The sequence below is a fragment of the Pristis pectinata genome, chromosome 24 (assembly GCF_009764475.1).
Source record: "Pristis pectinata isolate sPriPec2 chromosome 24, sPriPec2.1.pri, whole genome shotgun sequence".
Classification (NCBI taxonomy): Eukaryota; Metazoa; Chordata; class Chondrichthyes; order Rhinopristiformes; family Pristidae; genus Pristis; species Pristis pectinata.
In genome coordinates this window covers 20,204,451-20,222,001 of record NC_067428.1, presented here as the reverse complement: position 1 = coordinate 20,222,001, position 17,551 = coordinate 20,204,451, and the positions used below count along the sequence as shown (strand labels likewise).

Below are 17,551 nucleotides of genomic sequence, written 5' to 3'. Positions count from 1 at the left end.
GATCGGAACCAACAAGTTTCTGATTGGGAGGTGAGAATGTTGCTCAGTGAGCTGACGCAGGAGGTTAAATTGATGCAGAAGATGGTTTAACAATCCGACAGTAGAATGTTGCTGTCAAACCAATAAGAGAGGTGAGAAATTGCTTTTGGAAACCTGAATTTATTTTGCCCAATGTGCTTAGATTTATTTGTAAAGTTGCCAGTGGCCTGAATGCAGAGGGGGATTCTGCTAGAGTCTTATTTCTTAGCAGTAAATCCATCTGCAGATGGAGGATATGGGAAGAGGGGGGAGGGGGAGACATCGGAGCCAAAAGCCTTTCAGTTATTAAAATGAGTGGAAACGTGTTGCTCCTGAATATCACTTTTCTGGGCCCTGAAACAAGCTTCATTTTCATGGTGGGAGATTGAATTTCCTAAAGATGTCTCGCTTTGTAATTAATTCCTCCTTCCCAGTGATTAATCCCAGTACCAACATTGGAAACTTCAGAATCTTGAGGCTTTCCTGAGGGAATGCTGTGAATCGATAAAGCAGAATGGGATAGATTTAGGCATTAAATCCAAAATATAATCTGACTTCTTAATAACTTAGTTCATCCTTGTTCCTCCCTAGACTACCTCTTTCAGTGTATAATCCTCTGACATCTCATGAATCACAGAGACATTGCAACACAGCAGGTCATTGGGGCCAATGTGTCCGTGCTGGTGGAGAAGGAGCTACACAACCCAATCCCACCTTCCAGTATTAGCTCTGGAGACCTACAGCTACTGAAGTGCACATCCAAGTATTTTTTTAAAACGTGATTAAAGTTTGTTTTGACCACTTGCTCAGGCACTGTGTTCCAGATCAATGCCATCCAACACGTGAATAACATTTTCCTCATGTCTCTTCTAATCCTGCTACCAATTACTATAAATCTGGTTTTTGACCTCTCTGCTAATGGAAATAGATGCTTCCTCTTTATTTTATGTGGGCCTTTAATAACTTTGTACACTTCAATTACATCTCCCTTCAGCCTCTGTTCCAAAGAAAACAACCTCAACTGATCCAATCTTTCCTCATATCTACAATTTTCCAGTCCTGGCAACACTTTCCTAAGTCTCTGCACCAGTGCAATCACTTCATTCCTGTAATGTGGTGACCAGAACTGTACACAGCCGTCGCACTGTGGCCTACCCAGCGCAATCACACTAATCTTGTATTGTGTGCCTCAACTAATAAAGGAAAGAATCCCATAGCATAGCGCTGGTGGGTAGAACTAGTTAAATTGGAGCCAAGTTCCAATATTACAGCAGGGATTATAGTGATGCTTTGATAGTTGTTAAATATTTGAGGTGGTCTAAAAGTAAATGTGTCAATTCTGGATTGGGCCAAATTGGCTAATATTATATCTCTCATTTAACAATACTAAAACAGATTAACATCATTATCACATTGTTTTTTTTTCCTGGGAGCTTGCTGTGTGCATATTAGCTGCTGCATTTACATGCAACTGTAACTACATCTTACAACCAAGCATTACACCTTAAGTATTTAGTAATATCCTGAAACGTACATGAAAGGAGCTATGCAAACTTATGGCTTTCCTCTTGCCTAAAATGAACCACATTTTACTGCATACAAAATGATAGATCATCTGCTTAACTCCTGGGGTGAGATTTGAACTCCACAACCTTCTGATTCAAAATGATTAAGATATCACTGGGGCAAGGCAGAAACTATCATAAACTTTGAACTAGAAATGTTTAGATTAGGAATGCCAGGAATTAGATCCAGTGATGGTGGAGGAATAACAATGAATTTCGATGCTAAGATGGTGTGCAACTTGGGAGAGAAGTCTGCAGATGGCAGCAAACCCCTTCTGTCTTTTTCCTTCAATACAGCAGAGATTGCAGGTTTGGGAATTGTCAAGGGACGGATCAGTAAAGCAAGACATTTCCTTGTTAACCTGCCAGAATCTCACATCTGTCTGCAATGTTTAAAAAGCCTGCTAAAAATCCTCAGTAACAGCTCCTATGCTTTATTAATGAAATGGATACACTGCATGCAGTGATTGCAATACATTTGTGGCACATTTATTTTAACAGTAGTTATTGCAATAAAAACAAAAAAATACTTGCTTCATGTTGATGTGCGACTTTAAACGTTAATATTATTCAACATAGTACACCCACAAATTCAATGTGTTTTGCTGCTACAATAGCTGATTGTGATTACAAATATCCAAAATTATATCACCTGGAATTGAAATGATATGCAGAAAAAATGTTTTATATAAATAATACGGTTTAACTATTATTTCACTCTAGCTTGTCTGGAATTAAGTTGAGCAACCACCAAATTTATCCTGGCTTTTTAGATCCTTAGTTGCAATCTTTTTCTTGGCTAAATTTTAACTGAAAGAGCAGCCACGCTGCTCTTGGCTGTTAATTTCCAGTGAAACTTCAGCTATTCCCCTATCTTTAGGTATTAGATTAACAATTAACCTTGCATTAGTTGCTGTGGGATGAAAGTTCCCAAATTCTAACAGCATCGCACACACAATTTCTGCCTTTAGTCTGGAAATGTCTGGTTCTAATTTTTAGATCTGCCCCTTGTCCCAGACATCCCTACCAGAAGAATTGGCTCCTGATTTCTGTCCCTCTCTTGAAGGCATTCACTCAGCGGCAGAGTACAGTTTAAGAGGTAAGTGTTACTGCAGACCCATGAAATTACTTTTGAGTGATCTTTGAAAAAATCTATCTACCTCCTCTTTAAATAACTCCAATGATCTAGCCTCCACAACTCTCTCGGGGTAGAGAATTCGAGATTCACCACCCTCTGCAAGAAAATATTCAGTTTTAAATGACCACTTCCTTGTAATTATGTTGAAGACTCACTGGCGAAATGCCTTAATATCGACCCTGTCAAGCCCACTTAAGATGTTAAGTGTTGGCCTTCGTCCTTCTAAATTCCAAAGAATATAGATGTACAGATCCAACTTCTTTAGATGTTCACAAGAGGAAAACCATTCTTCCCACCCCCCCCCCCCCAATTACAGATATTAGCCTAGCAAATATCTTTCGTACTGCCTCTATCCTTTCCTAGAGGACCAAATCTGTGCATAGTACTTCAAATGTGGCCTCAGCAGCACCTTGTACAATTATGACAATACTTTATTTCTAAACTTCAATCCTCATGCAATAAAGATTGATGTGCCATTTACCTTCCCAACTACTTGCTACATCTTCCTGCTAACTTTTTGTGATTTATGTACAAGGTCCATCCATACTTCACTCATTTGCAATTGCCCTCCATTCAGATAATGCAGTAAAACTTCTATAATCCAGCATCCTCAGTTTGGCAGATTTTCCAGACTGTTGGATACTATTATTAATATCCCTCCACACTTCTAATATGCTTTTTTTGAAGATTTTAGAGGTGTTTAATGAATTTTCCAGTGAACCCATTAAGTTTAAAAGAAACTGGAAGTGGGGCAGCATTGAGTTTGAAGGGAGGACGGGAAATTGGGCCCAGGTGAGTTAAAAGGAAGCAGGGATATGGGTTCCAGTGAGTTTAAAGGGAGAGTGAAAAATTGAGTTCAGGTGAGTTTAAAGGGGACATGGGAATGGGGCCCTGCTGAGTTTAAAGGAAGTGCTGGAAACAGGCCCATTGTTTACAAAAGGAGCCCTGGTAAAAGGGCCCCAGGGAGTTTAAAGGGCGTGCCTGAAATGAGGTCCCTGTGAGTTTAAAGCATCTGTGGGAAATGGGGGCCAGCAAGCCAGATAATTAACCAATGGGATTTCTACACGATTAGACAGCACATTATTTGAAGTTTTACTGTGGTCTGCCTTTGGATTCTTCTTATTCAACTGCACGACCTCACACTTCTCCACGTTAAACTCCATAATCCTGTACTTGGTCAATATTGACGCAGCTGTCATCACTGCCTGATGAATAATAATTCTTAATTGATTCAACCCCTCCAAATACTGTATTTCTAAAGAGCACTTAAGCAGATTGAGGAGGTCCAACCATGAGCAGCAGACTAGAGTGAATCTTTGACATGATTGATATCACTAAATGAAGCAAGCCATTACGCATTTGCAGATTGAATGGATATTCTCGTACTGGGAGAAGCCACAACTGTGAAGACTCCAGTTACTCCTACCACTGAAAGACCATATGCGTTTGTCAAAATGCACCTCATGCTGAAACCCTTTGAATCCCATTCATGAAGGATAATCGATTGTATCTGCTGGCTCTGGCCACATGATCTTACAGGATGTTCATTAACACATTAGGGGCTTGTGCAATTGGGAGGCTTTAGGAACTGAAACAGCAGAGATCCATAAAATAGATAATGATGCTACCTCCCCATGAAGTTCAGCTTGTAAAGTGACCGTAGAATTGTACAGATGAACATGTAAAGATAATTTTCACTGGCTTTCTCCTGTATTAAACTGCATCTCCTTTACTGACCATCTGGAGCTCAAAAGGAAACAAACAAAAATCAGTCAAATATACTTTATTACCATCATATAATATTTACATTTTGTTACAATCAAGTCATGAACAAAAAGTCTTAAGTCAATGATGGTGATTTTCACTCTGTGCTGCTAGTCATTTTCTTGATGTACTGCCACCCCTTATCAGTGTATTCGTTGAATTTTGTCGGCGCAGACGACAAGAAAGACACAGTCATTTCAATTCCTGCAAAACCATTCAAATAAAAGCTTGTTCAGTCTTTAGACTACATCCACAACTGCTCAGCCTACCCAATTCTCCTCAACACTCACAGAAACAGAGGTAAACTTGGAGTATATGATTGAGATGAACCACAGAATTCTCTGTGAAAAACATGGGTTCCCATGAAAAGAAAGGGGATTCCTTGAAATATGTGGCAGAAATAAAACAGCCTCTTCTTCCCTTTCCTAGATACTCTCTCTCTTCTTTCTACCCCCCCCCCCCCCATTTTTCCTGCTTACCTTTGACCCATCCCCTGGTGGATCTGCTCGCCCCTCCTGCCTCAACCTATCACCATCGCTTAGCTGCATTTACCTATCACCACCTTGTGCCCACCCCACCTCCCCTATTGTCCACCTATCACTGCTCTGCTTTTCCCTCCTATATATCACGCTTCCCCTTTTCCTATCTTGAGTCCCGAAGAAGGGTCCTGACCAGAAGTGTTGACCACCTGCTTTTCTCCATGGATGCTGCCTGGCCTGCTGAGTTCCTCCAGCACCATAGTGTTTTTGATCCAGATTCCAGCATCTGCAGTCCTTTGTTTCTCTAGAGCACAAATGCTGTTCTTGGCTGGCTCTGCCATTCATGTCTTAACTTGCATAAAATCCCATTCACAGTTCATGTGTGCTTTTTGACTTGCACTAGTTAACTCACACCTTGATTTTAATATTCTCATTCTCACCTTCATTTTCAAATCCCTCCATGACTCCATTTAATCTCCTCCAGCCTTATAACCTTCTAAGACATCTGCCCTCCTCCAGTTCTGGCCCTGAACTGAATTTATCCCTATACGTGTGGCAGCCGTACCTTCAGCTGCCTTGGCCCCAAGCCACTCCCTCTGCAAACCTCTCCATCTCTGTACCCCTCTCTGAAATGTGCCCCAAAACCCACCTCTTTGGCAAGGTTTTGCTCACCTGCGCTTGGTTGCTTATAAGGCTCAGCTTCAAATTGTGCAATATGTAAACACTGTTGTTTAGAGTCGGGGACAAAATGTGCCCTCATGGTAGTTTGATATTAGTTTTCCCCTGCATGAAGTTCCACTTATTGAATTTTGCACATTCTGATCAGAACTTCAGATAGCTGATGAAAACTTTAAAAAAAATTAGCCAAAAGATGCAAGAGAAGAGAATGGGAGAGGCGTTATGATGTGGAACTCATTACCTGCAGAGCTGGTGGAAACAATGTCAATCAAGGCCTTCTTGAGAGAATAACTTGTAGTGCTTGGTAAAATGGGACTGATGGGATAATTCTACTGGGAGCTGCATAGACTTGATTGGCAAAATGGCCGCCTTTCTGTGCAAAACAATCCTCTGATTCTGGTTATGTTACCTGGATCTTAAACTTTTCAGAGGTCAATTGATCTGCTGGGCATTTCCAACATTTTCTACTTCTATTTCTTTATTTTCCTCTTTTCAAGTTTTCAGAATTCTTCCCCCACCTTTCCCTCCACCCCCTGCTTACACTACTGCTGCAAGTTCTGACTTCATTAGAGGCTAAATGACTCACTCTGGTTACAGGGCAGAATTGAAGCAATACACAGTTTCATTTCGTGCATCATTTCTGACTGTGATTTGTCCTTTATACAAAACACTGAATTTACAGCAATGAGGGGTCAGTCAGCCTCTCTGCCTGTGCAAGTTCTTCAACTGGAGCCATCCTAAACCTCATCTTGCTGGCTTGTCTCACTGTAGCCTGTTATACTATTCCTTTTAAAGCCATATGCAGCTCTCTTAAATTATGTCATAGTCCCAGTATCACAAACCAGTTCTTGTTCCAATTGTGCCACCTACCTTTCTACAATGGTCTCCCACGCTCTGCAGTCCAACTCTGATCTCTGACATTTCCAGATTGACAAAACTACACCAAGCCAGTGTGGAGATTATTGGGTAATTCCCATCATTGAATTTAGTGACCACACCACTACAAGTGACCTAGATTAATTTTATATGTAACAATACTTGATGCTGTATTGTTCTGGAGAAATTACTGCTTTTACTGAAAGGCACTGAAGGAAACAAACTGCAAGCTGTCCCTGGGTAACAAACAGGTTCGGTTTTTACAAACGTCCATAAGTTGATTTTGCTGGTAAGTAAGAAAATACACAAAAATCACTCTATGGCAAACATACCTCCACAGTATTGTAATGAATGGCATCAAAAGCACAAAAGGCTGATATTAAAGAATTACTAAAAGTGAAGAGAGACGAAACTAGTTCTGCCATTTGTAGGAACAAACGTATGTACATCAGACTTTTGAACTTAATAATATGGGAGTTTGTTCAGATGTACAAGTGTCCATATTTGTAACCCAGGGACAGCCTGAACATTCCTTAGACTCCTTCTGTGCAAGTTGAATTTATTTACCTTTCAATAGACTGCTTGCTGTGAATTGTGCGCTGCCCTGGCTGTAACTCATGGACAACAGTGCCCAACAAAAAAATTATCTGATTATTTAAATTGCTTCAACGTACTTGGCTGTACCTTACGCTGCCAGAGTCCCAAGCTCTGGGCCTTTTTACCTCCCTGCTTTGTGGCCTGCCCCATGTACCAGCTTTTGGGTTACCTGTCCAAGCTCAGTGTCAAATTTTCCCCTCGTTGTTCCTGTGAATCACCTTGTTGTATTAGCACGTGTCTTTAAGAGCAATTGAGGGACAGAGAAACAAAAGGTTATGATGATATGGAAATGGGGAAGACTCATATGGAGCATGAACTTGGGCCTATTAGGGATTATTCTGGAGTTATGAAATAATGGATAGCATAATTATGGATTAATTAAAATGAGAACCGGTTCACAATTTAACTTCAACTAATACATTAAGGCTATAGAAACCAATCATTGGGTGTGGGACATTCTGATTCTGTCCCATTGAAATTATGCAGGGGAAGACAAAAGATAAATGTTCATGTTAATTGGAGGTCATTGAAAACTTCAGGATGAGATCAGGGAAGGGCATTAAGTAACCATCTCCTGTATTGGCACATTGTTAAAGGCATATCCCTGCCACTTAATGCACAGTTCAGGACAGGTTTGTTTTGTCACTTAATATTCTGGCTAGCTGTATATTCAGGGAGCCATCCCTCAACACTAACAAAATAAATATATTTTGGGTGTCTGTAGTTAGTGCTCAGAAGCTTTTGGACCAGCCACCAGTCTTTAAATATTCAAAGGGTTTCTGCTAGTTGAGATGTGCTCCCATTGTAAATATGTAATTTGCAAAGTTACCTGTATATATTAAAAATGTTAAAGTGAAGTAGGTGATTATAGCCATTGAAACTGTGGTTAATCGTTTATTGTTATCTTTATGTTTAAAAGGTATAAAACACTGTGTTGGGAGAGGTGAATGAGATTCTTGTCAAAAGATCTGCCATGTTAAATAAAGACATCTATATCTCCCAGTTACAGCCTCCGTGTGGCTCAATTTCGTCAGTCACAACAGGGCCAAACAACCCACTTGTGTTCAGCAAGTTCTATGCAACTTATATTAAGCTCTGATATAAAAATCTCAAAAATTAATTCTACACACATCCTCCCAACTCTTGAATTTCTCTACTGACATGGATGTTGCTGAGGCAAAATATTATAGATGGCCACAGCATTGCAGTATCTTGCCTCTGACCATCTTCAACATGCGAGCCTTTGTCAGTAGCCTAATTAGAATGTGTACTTCACACCCAAGCCCTGCCCCAATCAGCCATCAGGGAGAATAGTTTGATTTTCCCCTTCTTTACTAGAGCACCCCTAAAGTATTCCAGGGATTAATGCTGGGGCTTTCCATTAACATTGGCTCAACTCTAACCTGTGTGGTCTGGTTACTTGCTGATCTGTTATAAACTTTCAATTAGTGTGTCAAAGCAGAAAACCTGGTAATTACCCAAGAACAATGTCACAAGTGTTACAAACATAACTTTCAATTACATTATAACTTTCCCAATGCCACAATTCCACAATCACGACTTAAACTACGTACTGATCAATACAGAAGTACATTAATCATGAGTGCAATGCAAATGACAAATATGGCCAATGTGCCACACATCTGTCAGCACACAAATAGGCCATTTGGTCCAGCTAGTCCATACTGATGTTTACGCACGAGTCTCCCCCTTACCATATTACCATAACCTTCTTTTCCTCTACCCACAACTACTTTTAAATGAGTAGGTAATCCAAAAGCTGATACAAGAGGCAGGTCATAAATGTGTCAGTTGCAGAATCCATAATCAAGGAGGAAGAAAAGCAGAATTCCCATTCCTGTTTGAGAGCTACATACTCATGCATGCACATGAAACTATGATGTAGGACCATTGCTACTCCACAGTCTTAAGTGTCTGCCACTCAAAGCCTCGAACAAGAGTCACACAAGAACAGACACTTTGACAAGGAGTTAAATGTTTGCTGGCATTAGCAGACCTTTTTTCTGAAGTCAATTTATAGACATTTCACTCATTTACCTGTATTCCAGTATTCAGATATGGGGACATTCAGTTTGGGAAGATCTGGTAGCTGAAGAAAGAATATAAACTATTAGACACAACTGGCTTCAGAAATTCCTTTAATAATTGTGGATGATACTAAAATAGGTGGTGGTGTAGGTACAGAAGGTTATGGAAAAATTACAGGGGGATCTTTATCAGCTAGGTATGTGGGCTGAGGATTGGCAAATGGCTCTCCATCCAGATATAAATGAGGTATTGCATTTTGGGAGATCAAACGGGGGTAGGAATTATACAGTGAATGATAGGGCCCCTAGGGAGTGTTATAAAACAGAGGAACTTAGGAGTGCAAGTGTATAGTTTGCTGAAAGCGATGTCACAGGTAGAAGGGTGGTGAAGGTGGTGTTTGACATGCTGGCCTTCATTAGTCAGGAGACTGAGTATAGGAGCTGGGAAGCTGTGTTGCAGTTATATAGGATTGGTGAGGGCGCACTTGGAGTATTGTGTACAGCTTTGGTCACCCTGTTATAGGGAAATGTTATTAAGCCAGAAAGAGTGCAGAAAAGATTTACCAGGATGTTGCCTAGACGTGGGGGCCCGAGTTACAAGGAGAGGTTGCGTAGACTAGGACATTATTCCCTAGAACATAGGAGACTAAAGAATGAGCTGATAGAGGAATACAAGATCATGGGGGGCATAGACAGGGTGAAAGCTCAGAGTCTTTTTCCCAGGGAGGGGGCACTAAAAACAAGAGGGTATAGGTTTAAGATCAGAGGTGAGAGGTTTAAAAGCGACATCAGGGGCAGCTTCTTCATGCAAAGGGTGGTGCATATTTGGAATGAGCTGCCAGAAATAGTGGTTGAGGCGGGCATATTAGCAACATTTAAAAGTCATCTAGATAAGTAGGTGGATAGGAGAGGTTCAGAGGACTAGGGGCCAAATGCAGGCAAATGGCAACACAGTTGGTACGGATGAGTTAGGCCGAAGGGCCTGTTTCCATGCTGTACATCTCCTTGACTAATACAGAGTACCCAATAATTCCTGTGCAGTCAGCAAGCGTCAGTCCTGGTTCAATTGGAAGCACTCACACAGCAGTCATAGCTATATGAAACTTCAAAGATTTGACCACAAAACTCTAGTCCCACTCTATATGTAGTATGAAGGCCTACATACTCAAAAGTCTGTCAATTCAGGTGAGATCTTAAATGCAGATGCTGTCTGCTCCATCAGGTGGGCTAGAAGAAATTCATGGGATTATCCTATAAAGCAGTGTCTACCCTATCACCTGACCAGTGATTATCCCTTAACTAACATCATTAAAAGGTTGAGGCACAAGAGATGCTGGAATCTGGAGCAACAAACAATCTGCGGAAGAAACTCAGTGGGTCAAGCAACATCGGGGGGAGGGGCACAGGAATTGTCAAAGTTTTGAGTCGAAACCCTGCATCAGGACTAAGATTGGAGAGGGAAAATAATCAGAATAAAGCCGTATAAAGAGGGGCAAATGGTGAGACAGAGCCAACGGGTGATTTGTTGGCTGAGAAGGATGATGGGGAAGTAGGGGAGGGAGAGGAGTTGGGAGACAGAGGCAGGTGGATGATATGTGAAAACAGACAAAAAAGTACAGATGGAGCCTTTTTATTAAAAGATTACCCGGTCATTATTGGATTGTCCTTTATGGAAGCTTTCTCTGAGCAACAAGGTACTGCAGCATAATGGCTAAAGTGGCAGCATAGTATCCAGAGGGCTGGGCTACAGATGCAAGTTTGAAACCCACCATTGCAACTGGGAAATTTAAAGTAACTAAACAAATCTGGAATTAAAAGAGTCATGTCTCATTAACAGTGACCGTGAAACCCATCTGGTTCACTACAGTCCTTCAGGTGAGGCAAATTTGCAATTCTTACCCAGTATGACTTGTTTGCAAACCCAAACCCTAAGCAATGTGCTTGAGTCTTCGCCTTTCTAAGGAAATCCCCAAGTTCAAGGGAAATTGTGGACAGCAAACAGTGTTGGTTTAGACAGTGATGTCCACATACCCAAAATGAATATATAAAAAAGTAGTTGCTGTGTTGGGACTTGAACCTGCAGGAGTGCTACACCCTTAGCCAAGGAGGGACAGAGAACAAGTAATCTGCTTCACCAATTACCTCCAGTCCAAAATACTTCGACCACTGATCCACAGCCTCTGGCACTGCGACGGACACCTTGTTCAACACCTGACAACTTTGCTCGCCATTTCCCAATAAGCCCTGGTCATAAGCAAGGTACACACTGCCTCCAATTATCCCAGTCTTTGTAATGAACCTTGAAAACAAAACCAGGACAAAATGAATAATACTTTAGTCTCATTTCATCAAGAATGCCAAAGCAGTTAATTACCTTAAAACGCTGTACATTCATGTACCAACCCACCCACTTTATCCCAGTTGGACAGAGTATTGTAATCAGTTTTAATGCAATGGTTCAGTAAGTAACATCAACAAACCCAGTAAACATCATTCAGATGCAATGAATTTCTTCTGCATTTCAAACTATAGGGATAACGGCTATTTTAATACGAGTGAGCATCAAACCCATACGACAGGACAGAGAATCCACTAGATTCACATTCCTGCCCCAACCAGCATCTACAAACACAGCTTCTCTTTGCTCATCTCAGATGAAGGTACAATGGGCTACGAACATGAGAGTGACTTTACAATAAAATGCATTTAATATGAAGTCCTTTGCACTGGGTCTCAGATATCAGAAATAAAAGCTTTCACCCGCTCTCCCACATTTTGCAGGAATTTCTGTGGTAACATATACACGTATGAGCTTTTACACTTTAATATGGTAAACACATCAGGGCAATTTGTTTCACAAGATTCTTTTCACTCTTCGGGAGATGCAAGGAAAAGTTACAGCAACCCTCTGAGGTCACCTGGCATGTGCTCCTCTTCACTGATGTGGGAGATGAGATGGTGGATTTGTGATTGAGATTCCTCTCTGCCAAGATTTAGAATTTCAGAAGTGATGATATCGCTCTTGAAGCCTTGTTGTTTTTCATTTGGTGTATGGCCTTTTCAACTTTTTTTTCCCCAGTCAGTAGTGATTGCTAGGCTGGACCAGAAAGCTTCCTGTGTAATGGAGCCAAGGGTACTCATAACTAGAACAAACATAGTTAAGGAGGATTTCCAAAGCGTTCCTTCCTACAGCTTCTGGCTGCTTCTTTCTCCTTGATAAATTCACCTCCTTTCTTAGCCCTGAATCAAATGGGCCTTTTGGTATTTACATGAAGATGTCTGAGATGAAAATAATTTATTTGGATGATAACTGTGGGATTGATTTTGGTGCAGCACCAGAGAAAATGCCTTTGAGGTATTGCCACTGGATCTTTTTCATCCAAGAGGGCAGCCATCTCATCTGATTACACAGCACTTCCTCTGTACTGCACTGCAATGTCTGCTTGGATTTTATTTGGGCCTCTAGAGTAGTATTTGAACTCACAACTTACTCTCTTAGAGGCTGGAGTGCTTGCAAAATATCCTACCCTGCAGACCCAAATGGTCACCTTGTAAAATTGCTAAATCATGCTTCAAGACTTGCCTTTCATTATTAAATAGTGCAATACTGTGAACTGCATCTTAGTGCCAGCTTTGATTCAATGATTTTTGCACAGCAATTAATGCCACTTTTAATACAAAGAGGGATAAGTTTACTTAAGTTTAAGCAATCTTGGTGATGAATGGCCAGGGTACTGGGAACATTAAAGCAACAACAAGTACAGGAAATTCCTCAGCAGCCCAGGCTTTGTGCGTGGAGACAAAGAAGTGTTCAGGTCAATGACCCATCAAGAGAAGGACTTGCCTCACTTACCCCAATATTGCTGGAGAGATTCTTTATATTCACTTGACTGGGCAATTATAGCTTGGCTGAATGCCTCGCCTGAGGGATAGTACCACCAACAAAGCAGAACTTGACACTGCATTGAATAGCACCCTCAGATCAACAGCTCAAGTTAAATGGGGATTTGAACACCCAGTTTGCCAATGTCATCAAGCAGCCTTGTGCCAGTAAGTGTGGACTCTCCAAGGTGGTAACCATGGACTCTCCAAAGTGGCTCATCACCAGCTAAATCCTGAAACTACTGCAGAAACATAATAGAGCATTCTTTGATCCCATCCATCCACCTCAGTTGCTGTTTTCTTTCACTTTACCGAGCACAATCATTTTCAATGTTCTACTCTTTGTCACATGGTATGGCTAAAATATCAATTTCTAACTGGGCCTCAAGGGAACAAAAGGTTCTCGTCAGTGTCCACAAGATTCAGAACTACCTTCTACAGCACATTTAAAGCAAGTCTGTACCCCTCCTGTCACACTTCTGTAAACTCTAAAGTTACTGGGAAACCAATGTTCTTGATATTCTTATTTTAGTTGTAAATTCAGTGGAGAAACTGTACCACGAGCCAAATCACTGTAACTACTTTAGTTTAACCCTTTAGATTCAGGTTTTTACCTGAAATATTAACCTGACTTTCTCAGATCCTGTGCATCTCTATTTGTTTCCAAATAGTATCGTGCTATCTCACTGTTTGACTCCTGCTTCTGAAGCCAACTACTGCACTAGTCTCAGAGGAATGCTGCCCCCTCCCCAATCCCTACATACAGGTTTCAGCGCTGCAGTGCTCCACACAGACACAATCTCAAGACAGGGACACCAGACCAATACAAATATTCCAGATGTGGTCTCATCAGGGCACTAGATGTGTGGGCCTATAGCGTCAGAGCAATACTGTGCATCAAGAATTGTTCATATCAGACTGTGAACCTAGGTTATGTAGGTTGAGGGCTAGGAACACATGTGCCTAGACCAAGGGTTGGGAACAGAGCCATGTATGTGGCTGGCCTCAGGAGTTGGAGACCAAAGCATAGTCAGTGTACAAGAAGAAGATGGCAGCACGCAAAGACTCCTGTGTCTCAGCTCGCACGTATATAGTGAGTGCATCAACATATGTGCCCACCTATGTGAGAGTATTAAAATCTATGCCACAGAGCCTGATCCCTAATCGTCTTGGGCTCCCTTGCCTTTGGACTAAGACTTCTTGTGTGAAGCCAGTGTGGTAGCGAGTATGCAACCGTGACCCCACATAAAAGAACTCATGCACAGGCAAGTTCCACTCCACAAGTTCGGGACCTGGAACGTCAAGGCATCAGGGGCAATCCCAGTTACAGACCTGGATGACGCTCTGCTATCATGGCAGGATATCATTCACAGGAACTAAGACAATTTGACACTGACATTTCACGACAGGCAGGTGATGGACCACTTTGTGGGTACACTTTCTGAAGAGGCAGTCTGGTTGAGGAACACCTTCCTCATGGACTAAACCTACATTGAGAATGACTATTCTGGCATCTCAGTGACTCCCTCTGCAGAATTAATGGATTCCTTATGACCCTTTGTCTCACTCAAACAAGTAACCAACATCAGTGGTTACTTCCCAAGCCTGGAAGGTATAGATGAGGCCAGGGAGGACTTCTAGCCCAATCCTGAAAAAAATCCTAGTCTGCATTTCAAATTGATCCCACTGCCTGACATCTATGTCAGGGTAGAAGATACACAATACACAATTCTCTGGCAAGGTGCAGTCGTCAAGTAGGGAAGTCCAATTCTAATGGTGGTCCTTCATCTGATAAAATGCTTGGAGCAGTCTTGTTATAACTAAGATCCTATTTCTTCAGAGGACAAACATAATGCCTCACGGAAACATCACTGCTCCAATGGTATCCTCAGTATAAATGCCTAAACAAGAGATCATCACACCATGACAGGCATTGACAATTGCTGGACTGACAACCACCTAGTCAGCTCTGCTCTGATGCAGAGCCTCAACTTGAAACGTCGACTTACACTTTTTGTTTCCAAAGATGATGCTTACCACTCTATCGACTTGTGCGGCCACTTTCAGGGAGCTATGGAATAGGATCCCTCTATACATCAACGCTGTTGAGGGTCCAATCTTTAACTGTGTACATTTGACCTCCCAAAGTGCAATACCTCACACTTGCCCAGATTAAACTCCAGCTACAATTTCTCCACCCATATCTGCAACTAATCTATATCCTGATGCATCCTTTGGCAGTCTTCTACTCTATCCGCAACACAACCAATCTTTGTTTCATCTGCTAACTTACTAACCCACCCATCCATGTTTTCATCCAAGTTATTTACAAATATCACAGAGATCCCAGTACAGATCCCTGTGGAACACCACTTGTCATGGACCTCCAGCCAGAATAAGTCCCATCAACCACTATCCTATTGGCAAGCCAGTTCTGAATTCAAACAGCCAAAAGTCCATGGATCTTAACCTTCTGGATCAGCCTACCATGCGGCACCTTGTCAAATGCCTTACTATTAGCCATGTAGTCAACATCCACTGCTTTACTTCCTCTCGGGAGTTGAGCAAATCTTCACAAATAGCGGTCAACCCACTGTGACTGCAGTCCAGAACCGTCAGCTGACCCTCAGCAGCCCACGACAGACCCTCCAATGACAACATACTCGCAATCCCTTTTTCTCAATGTCTCCACCTCCACAGCATCTGCTCCTACGATAAGGCTTTCCACTCTAGGACATCCGAGATGTCCAACTTCTTTTCGAACTGGGGCTTCCCCCGACTGTGGTCGGGGGAGCTCGCACCCATATCTCTACCATTTCCCGCACCGATGCTTTCACCCCCACCCCTCCCAGACCCAACAGGAATAGGGTCCCCCTTGTCCTCACATCTCATCCCTCCAGTCTACGTATCCAACACATCATTCTCCGCTGCTTCCGCCATCTCCAATGGGACCCCACTACCAAGCATATCTTCCCCTCCCCACCCCTTTCTGCCTTTCGCCAGGACCACTCTCTCCACGACTCCCTAATTCATTCCTCCCTCCCCACCCATCCTGCTCCCACCCCGGCGACTTTCCACTACCCCCGCCATAGGTGCAACACCTGCCCCTACACCACCTCCATCCAGGGACCCAAACAGTCCTTTCAGCTGAGACAGAAATTCACCTGCACCTCCCTTAATATCATCTACTGCATTCGATGCTCCAAGTGTGGCCTCCTCTACATTGGTGAGACCAAACGCAGACTAGGTGACCGTTTCGCAGAACACCTGCGCTCCGTCCATAACCGCGATCTACATCTCCCTGTTGCCAGTCACTTCAACTCCCCCTCCATCACAGATACGTTAATCCTCAGTCTCCTCCACTGCCAGGAGAAGTCCAAGCGCAAACTGGAGGAACAGCACCTCATCCCATCTTGGAACCTTGCAGCCTAATGGAATGAACATTGAATTCTCCCACTTTAAGTAATCCCCATATCCCCCTCCCAACCATGCTTCTTCCTTTCCTCTCTTTCATAGCCTCTCTGTTTTCTACCCTTTCTTTGCTTCCTCTCTCCATATCTTTGACCCATCCCCCCCCCAGCACCTGTCTATCACCACCCTGCGCCCACCCCGCCTCCCCTCTTTTGTCCACCTATCACTGCTCTGCTTTTTCCTCCTATATATTGGGCTTCCCCTTTTCCAACCTTCAATCCTGAGGAAGGGCCCTGGCAGTATAACGCTGATCGGCTGCTTCCCCCACGGATGCTGCCCGGCCTGCTGAGTCCCTCCAGCACCAGAGTGTTCTTCACCTTGGCCAACACACTCGGGCTCATCCCCCCGCTCGGTGCAGCAGAGAGCGGGGCCCTTCCGTCACCATGTGCACGGGCAAACCTGCCTCCACTCGCTGCCCCAGCCCGTCCCCCCACCACAAGCCGTCCGCCCCAACAGGCAGCCTCACCTGGCGGCCGCCAGCGCCCGGGACGCCATGAGCAGGCGCAGAGGAAGCGGCGTCTCCAACTCCCTGCGGCCCCCGGCGTGACCCTTCACCCTTCAGCGCTGACGTCACCCGGGGAAAAAAAAGGATCGTCGAGTTTTGGTTCTCAACCGCGCAGGCTTCGGCAGCAGCCATGCCGCCAAGAAATTCCCTTCGCGCTCCTTTCTCGAACTGAGTTCTCGGCCGCGCTGGGGCGGCTTGTCCTTTCACCTCGTTTGAAAGCCTCCACGTTTGATCCTGGCGGGAAGGACGCCAGGACCAATGGCGCATGCGCCGATCGGTGGGCGTGCCCCGCCCTCCGCTGTTCTTGGCTGTGGGAGGTTGTGTCAAGGTTGCGAAGTTACTGGGGACTCCCCTTCCACCAGATAACCCCCTGCACTGACCACCGAGTTCAGCAAATTCAGATGATCAGCAAGCATAATCTTTGAAACTCATACATATAGCATTAAAAGTTATTTTCCATTTGTTGAAAACTTCATATTTACTTGTCCACCTAAATTGCAATATTGTAGAAAATGAGGAGATTGCAAAAT

At 43.2% G+C, this 17,551-nt stretch overlaps 1 protein-coding gene across 1 annotated transcript; it reads right to left on the bottom strand.

The window, feature by feature from the left end:
- Positions 1-4,488: 4,488 nt before the first annotated feature.
- Positions 4,489-17,132, bottom strand: micos13 (mitochondrial contact site and cristae organizing system subunit 13). Its single transcript, XM_052037950.1, has 4 exons — positions 16,983-17,132; positions 11,306-11,462; positions 9,174-9,225; positions 4,489-4,689 (listed from the first exon to the last, which is right to left on the bottom strand). Exons 1-4 carry the CDS (start codon positions 17,009-17,011, stop codon positions 4,583-4,585), a joined length of 345 nt encoding a protein of 114 aa, XP_051893910.1. The 5' UTR covers positions 17,012-17,132; the 3' UTR covers positions 4,489-4,582.
- Positions 17,133-17,551: the final 419 nt, after the last annotated feature.

Excerpts from the sequence above, each read along its gene's own strand:
- micos13 (XM_052037950.1), bottom strand. The coding sequence starts at position 17,011 with ATGGCGTCCCGGGCGCTGGCGGCCGCCAG. Across the intron at positions 9,226-11,305 it reads CGAAGTATTTTGGACTGGAG|CTACCAGATCTTCCCAAACT; the intron begins GTAATTGGTGAA and ends TTCTTTCTTCAG. Across the intron at positions 4,690-9,173 it reads ATCTGAATACTGGAATACAG|GAATTGAAATGACTGTGTCT; the intron begins GTAAATGAGTGA and ends ATGGTTTTGCAG.